Source organism: Oncorhynchus clarkii, chromosome 12 (assembly GCF_045791955.1).
Source record: "Oncorhynchus clarkii lewisi isolate Uvic-CL-2024 chromosome 12, UVic_Ocla_1.0, whole genome shotgun sequence".
Lineage (NCBI taxonomy): Eukaryota > Metazoa > Chordata > Actinopteri > Salmoniformes > Salmonidae > Oncorhynchus > Oncorhynchus clarkii.
The window spans coordinates 24,441,323-24,454,134 of record NC_092158.1 but is presented as its reverse complement, the minus strand read 5'-3'; the positions used below and the strand labels follow the sequence as shown (position 1 = coordinate 24,454,134).

The 12,812-nt window shown below is 39.9% G+C and overlaps 1 protein-coding gene across 1 annotated transcript; it reads left to right on the top strand.

Annotated features, from left to right (window-relative positions):
• Positions 1 to 507: 507 nt before the first annotated feature.
• Positions 508 to 12,115, top strand: LOC139422417 (trace amine-associated receptor 13c-like). Its single transcript, XM_071173604.1, has 3 exons — positions 508 to 522; positions 777 to 1,277; positions 12,077 to 12,115. Exons 1-3 carry the CDS (start codon positions 508 to 510, stop codon positions 12,113 to 12,115), a joined length of 555 nt encoding a protein of 184 aa, XP_071029705.1.
• The last annotated feature ends 697 nt before the right edge of the window (positions 12,116 to 12,812 follow it).

The following is a 12,812-nucleotide window of genomic DNA, read 5'->3' as shown; positions in this document are numbered from 1 at the left end:
CTTGGTTTTTGCTCTGACATGCACTGTCAACTGTGGGACCTTATATAGAGAGATGTGTGCCTTTCCAAATCATGTCCAATCATTTGAATTTACCACAGATGGACTCCCAAGTTGTAGACACATCTGAAGGATGATCAATGGAAACGGGATGCACCTAAGCCCAGTCTCCAGTCTCATAGCAAATTTTCTAAATACTTACGTGAATAAGGTATTTGTAGTAAAATTGCAGAAATTAATACAAACCTGTTTTCACTTTGTCATTATGGGATATTGTGTGTAAAATGTGTTTTATCAATTTTAGAATAAGTCGGTAACGTAACAAATGTGGAAAATGGGAAGCGGTCTGAATACTTTCCGAATGCACTGTATGTTGAATTTTCCTATAATGGCACTATTAATTTAGATTTTACTTGCTCATTAGTGCATATACCATGAGGTTATGCCATCTTATTAACATCCCTACTGTCAACATTCCTATACACTGGCTAACTGACATGCCGTCCCGTCATGTCTTTTGAGGTTGTGAAGTAGTGTGAAGTCCAAGCTGAGCACTGACATCACCCAAAACAGTCATCCTATTTCCCATGTCAAATAGCCTTTGAGTCACCAAAACATAGACCATACTATTTTTTTCCAGGGGGGAGTTTCCCTCAGTCACGCAGGGATAAATAGAGAGGCAGAGCTCATAGTCTGTCAGAAGGGTGACCTGACAGGGTCATACAAAGGATCAAACAGGAGCAGGACCTCAGAATTTTTACCCTTTCTTACAAATGGAGCAACACAAAGATGCTAAACACTGTTTTCATAACTCTTCTTGCAGGAAGGCTTCGCTATCGACATCTATATACATAACACTGTACATTTTGTTCTCATTAATTTCAGCGGTTACAGTATTTTTGAACATACTGGTGATCATCTCGATCTATCACTTCAAGCAGCTCCACACTCCAACCAACCTGCTCATCCTCTCTCTGGCTGTGACAGATTTCCTGGTGGGACTAATTGCGATACCAGTAGTGACTGTGGCAGTAATGGAATCATGCTGGGTTTTTGGGAAATATTTCTGTGTGTTTTTTCTCTTCATCGGTTACTTAATTATTTCTTTATCTCTGGGCAATTTGGTTTTGATATCTATTGACCGTTATGTAGCTGTGTGTTATCCCTTGTTGTACCACTCAAAAATAACAATACCAAGAATTATCTGTTGGATATTGATTACCTGGTGTTGGTGTAGCATATACAATGCTGCTATTTCAAATAACTCTGTCACTCTACAGGTACCCAAAATGTGTTTTGAAGAATGTTTTATTTTTGAAGGATTTAACTGGAGTAAAACCATTGATTTTGTAATTATAATGGTTGTCCCATGCTATATTATTATAACACTTTATTTCAAAATATTTGTCGTCGCCAGATCACAGGCCAGAAAGATATTTTCAAAAGAGGCTGCCACCAAGTCTGGTGTTAAAACTGTACTGGTGAATAAGACTGAGAGAAAAGCAGCAAAAACTCTATCTATTGTAGTTTTCACCTATCTATCTTGTTGGATTTCAATTTTTTTTCTACATTTTTTTTTTCTACAGTCATTAACTTACTTACTCTTACTGCCATTTCTTAATTCCTTAATTAATCCAATAATTTATGCTTTCTTTTATCCATGGTTCAAAGCGATAGCTAAACATGTTTTAACTCTAAAGTTAAGGCGTTTATAGTTCCTACATTTTTATTCAAAAGTTTGTCAAACACAGATTTGATAATGTTATTTTCAAACTATACTGTTGTTGTAATTGTTTCTTTCATAATACACTTACATTACTTATCTCAGTTAGCTGTTGTTATTAAAGATACATTTGGTGTTGATTCAGAATGTGGTGTTGATACAGCATGATTTGGCTGTATTGGATTGTATAATGAATGACATGTTAATTGCCAAAGGCATAAGCTTGTTATAAAGACATTTTAGTCATTTTGGGATGTACATTCCAAAGACCAAAGTCTGTGTTTGTTCCATGTTATTTAATGATAAATAGTATGTAAGTATTCTAAAAGTAAAGTACATTTTGAGGACGTCATGAATCAATCCAGATGTTATTTAACACCACCCTCTAGTGGCTCAATGGCGACACAATGTCTTTAACAAGTGTAGTAATGTACAATACTGCTTGATAACATATACTGTCCAGGTCTACATCAATGGTGTATTTTGTAAGAATTTGATGTTAAAATGTAACAATGTGAAAAAAATGACAAATAATAATGCCCCAAAAGAGAGATTTGCACAATCACAGGACTTTTTGCAAGGTAAAGTCATTAGACTTACAACATAGATGTTTGTTGTGGTTCTGGGTGCATGCACATTGAGTAATTGATTGATTAAATTTAATGTTACACAAAGATTTAAAAAAATTCTAAACTAATCTAATCATTGAATTTGTGCAACTGAAATGGTTGTTCCAGTTTAAATGGCTTAGGTAGTTTCCTCTCACTGTTATTAACCCTGGCAGTCATTTTAAATGCAGGTTGTGAGTGAATAAAACATTTCAACTGTTGGATAGGCTGGCTAGATTCCAATACGAATTACACATCACTTATAGTTAGTCTTGCAAAATTCTGGTAAATTTCCAAGGTCCTACAGAAATCCTGGTTGGAAGATTTTTTCGGGAAAGTTGGGGGAATTTTTCAACCCTACTTGCAGGCCTGATGTGGCCTGTAAACTATGAAGTCCAGGCCATTTATATAAAGCCTTATGATACAGTGTGCTCCAAAATGACTGGCACCCCTGACTGGCAATGCACAAACAATACTTTAAAAAATATAAACAATATAATTATAGAGATAAACTCAAAATACCAACATGTGAGAAATACTGTACTTTAACAATGTTTCAATGGAACCAACCAAAATCTTACAATTATTTAATACAAAATACATTTAACCAAAATCAAGGATTCATCATTATTGTCACTCCTCAATGTGTGCAGACTACGGTAACAGCGAGCTATATTATTATTATGTTTTTTTGATTGGTAGTTGGTCAGGTAACTAAGTAGTTGATGTTGCAATTGCAACATGTAGCTCTCCAGGAACAGTGTTGGAGAGCCCTGCTTCATACAGTCCAAACAATGTGTTTTGATGACAGCATACTTGACAATACTGCCACTAGCTAGCTAGCCATTCACACCTTTAGTGACGTAACATGGAGGATATGAACCCGGTCTGAGAGTAGACACTGGTTTTGAAGTTTGCAGGCAGGGCTATCTCATCACGTGATAATGACGACTCATGTCCGCTATATTTACCCCCCCTTTGACCTCCTCCCCCATGAGAGAGTGCCCAACATGGGGTGCCATTGTAATAGGCAGGATATGAACCCGGGTCTCCCATGTGAGCAACCAACATCTTTAGGAAATTCAGGAAATTCCCCCTTGGACTGAGGGCAGACACAGGTTTTGAAGTTCGCAGGCGAGGCTACCTCCTCACGTGATCATGAACGGCTCATGTCTACTACATAGGCATGACATGAGCTCACTGTGCCCCCATCGATGCATAGCCAGCTATCTACAGGAGGAATTCAGAATTATAAAACTTACTTTGCAGCACATCATTCACTGGCTGGTGTGTACATACCACAGCAAGCCTGTGCGCAGATGACACGACAGCTTCTGGATGTCAAAGTTACAGAGGAGGAAAGGAAATACCTGAATTCTGCATTCATCATTCTAGGGGTTTCCAACCACAAAAGTCTGAGCTACGATCTGCCCAGATTTAAAAAAAACGGGCAAAATGCCCCACAAGAGAATGGGAAAATCTCGACCATTGTTACAGCATCATTAAAGGGGCACACCACGCCACTCTCGGAAAGTATGAGTATGTGATGATCCAACTCATTCCCTCATACAGACAGGAACGAAAAACCTGCAAGCCTGTCAAACATACAGTGAAGAAATGGACCATTGAGGCCTTTGGGGAGTTAAACCTCTTGCGCTGGCAAAAACGAATAAGCTGTTTAAACAAAACAAAAAGTCTGACATATGTTTGACATATGTCTGGATTCAGTTAGCTGCTTCCAATCCGATGGATGTAAGCGGTAGTATACCAGCTTGTTTCATAAACTTGACTTCCGTGTAATGCAGAGTGAACTGTACCATTGAATGCGTCTTGAGCGAGGCAATCCCACTATACATCTTAAAAGGTCAAATGCAAGAACATTTTCAATAGAGATGTGTTTGTTTGTCTTAGATGGACACAAGTTGTACCAAAATAAGTGCCTGGCTCTCGGGAGTTGTCCGTGTCCGCCGGCGGGGGAAAACACTACAGTGAAAGTCATGAAACTAGTGCCTGAAAATACGAGGATGTTGTTTTTTATTTTACAATTGCTCTACATAACTTCATAATAAGACAAATAACCCTGAACCCTCTGTTTGAAACAATAATTTTAAAATATTCAAAGGGTGAACAGCCAGATGAAAAACAATAACAGATGTGTGTGATGAGCCTGTGCTGTGAAAATTCAGTAAGTATCACACAAATATGTACCAGTCCACTATATTCTACAGTTCTCCACCTTTACATGGATATAAAGGTTTACTAGCCTAATCTTCATGGCCCTCATTATACTGTCTTTTAGCTGGGCATAGCAAATACAGTTTAGGTGAAAATCCCTACAAGGATGTCAGCCACAAGGTTTTAGAGGACTGCCTGGACTCCAACGATTAGGACAATTTCAAAGAAGACAATACCAACATACATGACTACACAGACAGGGAAACATCTTACATCAGTGTCTGCGAGGAAAACTGCATTCCAACCAGCACTTTTGTCACATCCAACAATCATAAATCCTGGTTCAATGCAGAGGTGAGAGGCCTTCACTCTGCCAAGTAAGGGGCACATAGGAGCAGCAACAATGACCAATATATGGTGGCAAAACACCTACTGAACAAACATAATGGAAGTCAAACGACAATATAAGGAGCTGCTAGAAAAACAATTCTCCACCAACAACTGCTCATCTGTACGGAAGGGACTTCAGAAGATAACAAATGACAAACAAGACCTGACGACCCAATTCACTAATATACTGTATTTAATTTTTTAAAAAATTTTTTTTACAGTGGTGTAAAGTACTTAAGTAGTTTTTGGGGTATCTGTATTTGACTATTTATTCATTACATTCCTAAAGAAAAGTTTGTACTTTTTACTCCATACATTTTCCCTGAAAGAACTTGTTACATTTTGACAGGAAAATGGTCCAATTCACACACTTATCAGGAGAACATCCCTGGTCATCTCTACTGCCTCTGATCTGGTGGACTCACTAAACAAAAATGCTTCGGTTGTAAATGATGTCTGAGTGTTGGTGTGTGCCCCTGGCTATCCATCAATAACAAAAAATAAGGAATTGTGCCGTTTGGTTTTTGTTAATACAGGGAATTTGAAAATATTTATACTTTTACTTCAGTATATTTGTGCAATTCCATTTACTTTTGATACTTAAGTATATTTAAAACCAAATATATATTTTTTATTTTACTCAAGTAGTATTTTACCGGGGGACTTTAAATTTTAGGTGAGTCATTTTTATCAAGGTATCTTTACTTTTACCCAAGTATGGCAATTGAGTACTTTTTCCAACACTGTTTATTTATTTAACCTTTATTTAACAAGACAAGTCAGTTAAGAACAAATTATTCTTTACAATGACGGCCTACCAAGGCTAAAAACTAACAAGTAAGATGCTGGGCCAAATGTGTGCCGCCCTATGTGACTCTCAATCACAGCCGGTTGTGATACAGCCTGGAATCGAAGGTCTAAAGTCTCTACCCGGCACAGCCAGAAGAGGACTGGACACCCCACATGGCCTGGTTCCTCTCTAGGTTTCTTCCTAGGTTTTGGCCTTTCTAGGGAGTTTTTCCTAGCCACCGTGCTTCTACACCTGCATTGCTTGCTGTTTGGGGTTTTAGGCTGGGTTTCTGTACAGCACTGTACAGCTAATGTACGAAGGGCTATATAAATACATTTGATTTGATTTTTTGATTTGTAGTGACGCCTCTAGCACTGAGACGCAGTGCCTTAGACCGCTGCACCACTCGAGAGCCCAAATATACAGTACAGTTCAAAAGTTTGGGGTCACTTAGAAATGTCCTTGTTTTTGAAAGAAAATCACATTCTTTGTCCATTAAAATAACATCAAATTGATCAGAAATACAGTGTAGATATTGTTAATGTTGTAAATTACTATTGTAGCTGGAATTGGCTGATTTTTAATGAAATATCTACAGTGCCTTGCGAAAGTATTCGGCTCCCTTGAACTTTGCGACCTTTTGCCACATTTCAGGCTTCAAACATAAAGATATAAAACTGTATTTTTTTGTGAAGAATCAACAACAAGTGGGACACAATCATGAAGTGGAACGACATTTATTGGATATTTCAAACTTTTTTAACAAATCAAAAACTGAAAAATTGGGCGTGCAAAATTATTCAGCCCCTTTATTTTCAGTGCAGCAAACTCTCTCCAGAAGTTCAGTGAGGATCTCTGAATGATCCAATGTTGACCTAAATGACTAATGATGATAAATACAATCCACCTGTGTGTAATCAAGTCTCCGTATCAATGCACCTGCACTGTGATAGTCTCAGAGGTCCGTTAAAAGCGCAGAGAGCATCATGAAGAACAAGGAACACACCAGGCAGGTCCGAGATACTGTTGTGAAGAAGTTTAAAGCCGGATTTGGATACAAAAATATTTCCCAAGCTTTAAACATCCCAAGGAGCACTGTGCAAGCGATAATGGAAGTGGAAGGAGTAAATGGAAGGAGTATCAGACCACTGCAAATCTACCAAGACCTGGCCGTCCCTCTAAACTTTCAGCTCATACAAGGAGAAGACTGATCAGAGATACAGCCAAGAGGCCCATGATCACTCTGGATGAACTGCAGAGATCTACAGCTGAGGTGGGAGACTCTGTCCATAGGACAACAATCAGTCGTATATTGCACAAATCTGGCCTTTATGGAAGAGTGGCAAGAAGAAAGCCATTTCTTAAAGATATCCATAAAAAGTGTAGTTTAAAGTTTGCCACAAGCCACCTGGGAGACACACCAAACATGTGGAAGAAGGTGCTCTGGTCAGATGAAACCAAAATGGAACTTTTTGGCAACAATGCAAAACGTTATGTTTGGCGTAAAAGCAACACAGCTCATCACCCTGAACACACCATCCAAACATGGTGGTGGCAGCATCATGGTTTGGGCCTGATTTTCTTCAGCAGGGACAGGGAAGATGGTTAAAATTGATGGGAAGATGGATGGAGCCAAATACAGGACCATTCTGGAAGAAAACCTGATGGAGTCTGCAAAAGACCTGAGACTGGGACGGAGATTTGTCTTCTAACAAGACAATGATCCAAAACATAAAGCAAAATCTACAATGGAATGGTTCAAAAATAAACATATCCAGGTGTTAGAATGGCCAAGTCAAAGTCCAGACCTGAATCCAATCGAGAATCTGTGGAAAGAACTGAAAACTGCTGTTCACAAATGCTCTCCATCCAACCTCACTGAGCTCGAGCTGTTTTGCAAGGAGGAATGGGAAAAAATTTCAGCCTCTCGATGTGCAAAACTGATAGAGACATACCCCAAGCGATTTACAGCTGTAATCGCAGCAAAATTTGGCGCTACAAAGTATTAACTTAAGGGGGCTGAATATTTTTGCACGCCAAATTTTTCAGTTTTTGATTTGTTAAAAAAGTTTGAAATATCAGATAAATATCATTCCACTTCATGATTGTGTCCCACTTGTTGTTGATTCTTCACAAAAAAATACAGTTTAATATCTTTATGTTTGAAGCCTGAAATGTGGCAAAAGGTCGCAAAGTTCAAGGAGGCCGAACACTTTCGCAAGGCACTGTAGGTATTTGAAGTTGTCCACATATTCGAAGTCAAAAACGTCCAGAGTAGTGATGCTAGCCGTGCGGGCAGTGAAAGGTTGAAAAGCATACATTTGGTTTTACTTGCGTTTAAGAGCAGTTGGAGGCCACGGAACGAGTGTTGTATGGCATTGAAGCTCGTTTGGAGGTTAATTAACACAGTGTCCAAAGAAGGGCCAGATGTATACAGAATGGTGTTGTCTGCGTAGAGGTGGATCAGGGAATCACCCTCAGCAAGAGCGACATCATTGACATATATAGAGAAAAGAGTTGGCCCGAGAATTGAACACTCTGGCACACCCATAGAGACTGCCAGAGGTCCGGACAACAGGCCCTCTGATTTGACAGACTGAACTCTGTCTGAGAAGTAGTTGGTGAACCAGGCAAGGCAGTCATTTGAGAAACCAAGGCTGTTGAGTCAAGATTGACAGAGTCGAAAGCCTTGGCCAGGTCGATGAAGACAGCTGCACAGTACTGTCTTTTATCCATGGCGGTTATTATATTGTTTAGTACCTTGAGCTTTGCTGAGGTGTACCCGTGACCAGCTCAAAAACTGGACTGCACAGCGGAGAAGATACTCGAAATGGTCAGTGAGCTGTTTATTAACTTGGCATTGGAAAACTTTAGAAAGGCAGGGCAGGATGCATATAGGTCTATAACAGTTTTGGTCTAGAGTGTCACCCCCTTTAAAGATGGGGATGACCGCGGCAGCATTCCAATCTTTAGGGATCTCGGGCAATGCGAAAGAGAGGTTGAACAGACTGGAAATAGGGTTTGCAACAATGGCAGCGGATAATTTTAGGAACAGAGGGTCCAGATTGTCTAGTCCAGCTAATTTGTACGGTTCCAGGTTTTGCAACTCTTTCAGAACATCTACTATCTGGATTTGGGTGAAGGAGAAGCTGGGGAGGCTTGGGCAAGTAGCTGCAGGGGGTGTGGAGCTATTGACCGGGGTTGGGGTAGCCAGGAGGAAAGCATGGCAAGCCTTAGGTTTTGACAGTGTTAGCTAGCCTCAGTGCAGTGGGAAGCTGGGAGGAGGTGCTATTATCCTCCATGGACTTTACAGTGTCCCAAAACTTTTGGAGTTAGAGCTACAGGATGCAAATTTCTGTTTGAAAAAGCTAGCCTTTGCTTTACTGACTGACTGCTTGTATTGGTGAATGTTGCATATCGTGGGGATTATTCGATGCTAGTCCAGTCCGCCACAGGTTTTTTTTTTCCCTCCCAAGGATGAACCAGACTTGTGGAGGTCTACAATTTATTTTCGGAGGTCTTGGCTGATTTCTTTTGATTTTCCCATGATGTCAAGCAAAGAGGCACTGAGTTTGACACTAGGCCTTGAAATACATCCACAGGTACACCTCAAATGATGTCAATTAGCCTATCAGAAGCTTCTAAAGCCATGACATAATTTTGGGTAATTTTCCAAGCTGTTTAAAGGCACAGTCAACTTAATGTATGTAAACTTCTGACCCACTGGAATTGTGATACAGTAAATTATAAGTTAAATAATCTATTGGAAAAATGACTTGTGTTATGCCCAAAGTAGATGTCCTAACCGCCTTGCCAAAACTTGTTTGTTAACAAGAAATTTGTGGAGTGGTTGAAAAGCGAGTATTAATGACTCCAACCTAAGTGTATGTAAACTTCCGACTTCAACTGTATATCGATAACAGTCACTTATTAATGAATTACCTCATATCAGTCTCATTCTGAACGTTGCATACTTTTTGAATCTGCACAAACCCGAGTCTTACTGATCGTTCCATAACACACAAATAGATTTTGATTATTTATCTACGAACAAACTAAATGATAACACAGGATACACACACACGGTATAGGTTATTGGTTAGAAACTTAATACGATGACAGATCCCTAGCGGACTAACACAATATGACACTCGTTACACAAGATGGAGAGTTCAAGAGCGAGAGAGAAGTATCAATTGGATACTTTTGGGAACTACTTTCACAGTAACCCTAATACCTTGCCCCAAACTGCCGCTCTTTTGGGTGAGAAGTAATACATGTATTTACGTGTTGAAGGTCTTCTTCTGGTATCTCTGTTGGACCCAGGCATTTGTGAAAAGGGTGAGATTCACCTCCTGTCTAATTTACAACCGAGTATTAAGGTGCCAAAACCGGCCCACCCCCCTTTCCCTCTTCTGTGGGTAAGAGGGTCTGGCTGTTGTCAGCTATTTACCAAGCTGATATGGTTCTTTGATCCTCAGCAAGGAGAGTCATGACACTAGTCTCTCAAAGCACTTCATGATGACAGGAATGAGTGCTACGGGGCGATAGTCATTTAGTTCAGTTACCTTTGCTTTCTTGGGTACAGGAACAGTGATGGCCATCTTGAAGCATATTGGGATAGCAGACTGGAATAGGGAGAGATTAAATATGTCTGTAAACACACCAGCCAACTGGTCTGCACACGCTCTGATGACGCGGCTTGAGATGCCCTCTGGGCCGGTAGCCCAGGCCTTTGTGAAAAGGGTGAGACTCACCTCCTGTCTAATTTACAACCGAGTATTAAGGTGTCAAAACCGGCCCTTCTCCCCTTCCCCTAATGTCTTACTGACATCGGCCACGGAGAAGGAGATCCCACAGTCCTTGGAAGCGGGCCGCATCGGTGGCATTATGTTATCCTCAAAGTGGGCGAAGACGGTGTTTAGCTTGTCTGGAAGCAAGACGTCAGCGACGTGGCTAGTTTTCCTTTTGTAGACTGTGATTGTATGTAAACCGTGTCACATATGTCTCGTGATTGAATCATTGAATTGCGACTCCACTTTGTCTCTGTACTGATGTTTTGCCTGTTTGATTGCCTTGCGGATGGAATATCTACACTGTTTGTATTCTGCCATACTCCCAGTCACCTTGCCATGGTTAAATGCGGTGGTTTGCACTTTCAGTTTTGTGCGAATTCTGCCATCTATCCACGGTTTTTGGTTAGGGTAGGTTTTAATAGTCACAGTGGGTACAACATCTCCTATATCTTAACCATTCTAAATAAGGCTACACAGCACATGATCCACTAGAGTTTGGGCTGTTCTTGCATACAATTTCATTATTGTTGTAATGTGTATGTTACTGGTATTGTTTTTACATGTTGTTTACATTTTACCAAGTAGACAGTTATTTCTCCTGCACAGTCTAGCTGCTTCTGTTGAGGTAATATAAACAGGAACATTTTGTTTTGTAGGAGGGGGCGACTGTAGCTCTTCTTTTGCAATAAGATGCCTATGTTTTGTAATCAGAAATGTATGGTTTGTAATCTGTGACTTTTATTATGGCATCGCCGTAGAGATCTTGTTGGACCATTTTTTGGGAGAATACTGTTCCCAGAGGAGGGATTCACGTGAAAGATGGAGTTGGAACTTGTTGTGCCATTAAAGTTTGTGCGGCTGCTATTTGGACAGATTAAACTATTGAACACTTACTTGTTGCCCGACTATTTATCATAGAAACAATGGGCCCTTCGGAGAAGGTGATAGATAAATAAGTTGCTGTTACAGTATCAAGGTTGTATGGTGCCATAACACCTCTTCTTTTCAGTTCACATCTTAGGAAGGTCTTATCAAAGGCCTGATTTGAATTTTAAATTCAATGCAACATTTCTGAAACAAGCAGTTAGCATATAAGATGTGTCTATATTGATAGTGGATTGTAATTTAGCTGTGTTGACCCTGGATAATAATTTAGCAGTGATGATAGTGGATCATTGTTTAACTGTGTTGATAAACAATGATCCATGAAATGAAAATAACGTATTATTAAATAAAGTAACTATAGAGAGGCGTGTATGATTGAGATTTGAGTGAGGTAAGGGTAGGGTTGCAAAAATCGTCTAACTTTCACATAATTCCCTGGTTTTTCAGAAAACCTGGTAGGAAAATTCCCGAAATCAGGAGGGTATAAGCAGGATCTTCCACAATTATCCAAACTGGAATGCTGGAAACCTGGAATATTCGGGAAAGTTACCTGATTTTATAAACCTTTATAAACCTCTATAAGGGGGAGGTTAAGCAGAGTTGAGTCAGACTCACCCTCTCGTGATGGTGATGAGGTATCCCTGCATGTGGTTTCAAAATCAGTGGAAATTTCCTCTATGCCTAATGGCTAAGATGTTCATTTTCCATGCAGGAGACCAAGGTTCAGATCCCATCTGTGACAGAGGCATGATTCAGAGGTGGGATGTTTGACCTGTGCAGACTTTTTTTTAGGGGTTGTACTGAGAGTGTCCTAATGAAAGTTGTACTCTTGTGCATGCCCACAAATTAAACTACAAAGGTGCACTGGAGTTCATTGTCAGGTTAACTCTGAATGTTTATGCCTCGGAGTATAGCATTTGAGTTTGTCTCCAACACCTTTAATTGGAATAATTCCTGTGAGTTTTGGACCTCATTATGCCAGAGCCTTCCATACAGCTTATACCATTATCCTCTGGTGTGAGAAATTTAAAGTCAAGCGAACATCATTAAGGAGTTGTTCACCTACCCATTAGAGATGCTATGGTCATAGTGACATCAGTCACAGAGCAAAGGTTGTTGGTGTAATATGCTCTTTGGGATTCATGAGGTCTACAGGGGTGAAATTGTGTGTGTGTGTGCGTGTGTGCTTGACACATTTAATTGGTTGAGTGCTATGTGTTATTATTTCAGAGTCTTGCAGGACCCTCTGGAATCTGCGAGAACAACAACAAACCAGAAAATTATGATTGGGTCAGAATATCACAGGATGATGTCTGTCAAATAATATTTGTTCCTATGATGTAACTGTCTCCCTCAACTTCAGTAATTATTTCATAATTTAGTTCAAATGGACAATTTTACAAGTCTATGAAATGTTCTTATGGCATGCCATAAGAGCACACACCATA

What these genes read in the sequence shown, in the direction of transcription:
- LOC139422417 (XM_071173604.1), top strand. An exon ending in ATAACTCTGTCACTCTACAG is followed by an intron (nt 1,278 to 12,076) that starts GTACCCAAAATG and finishes TTTTCCATGCAG; the next exon opens with GAGACCAAGGTTCAGATCCC.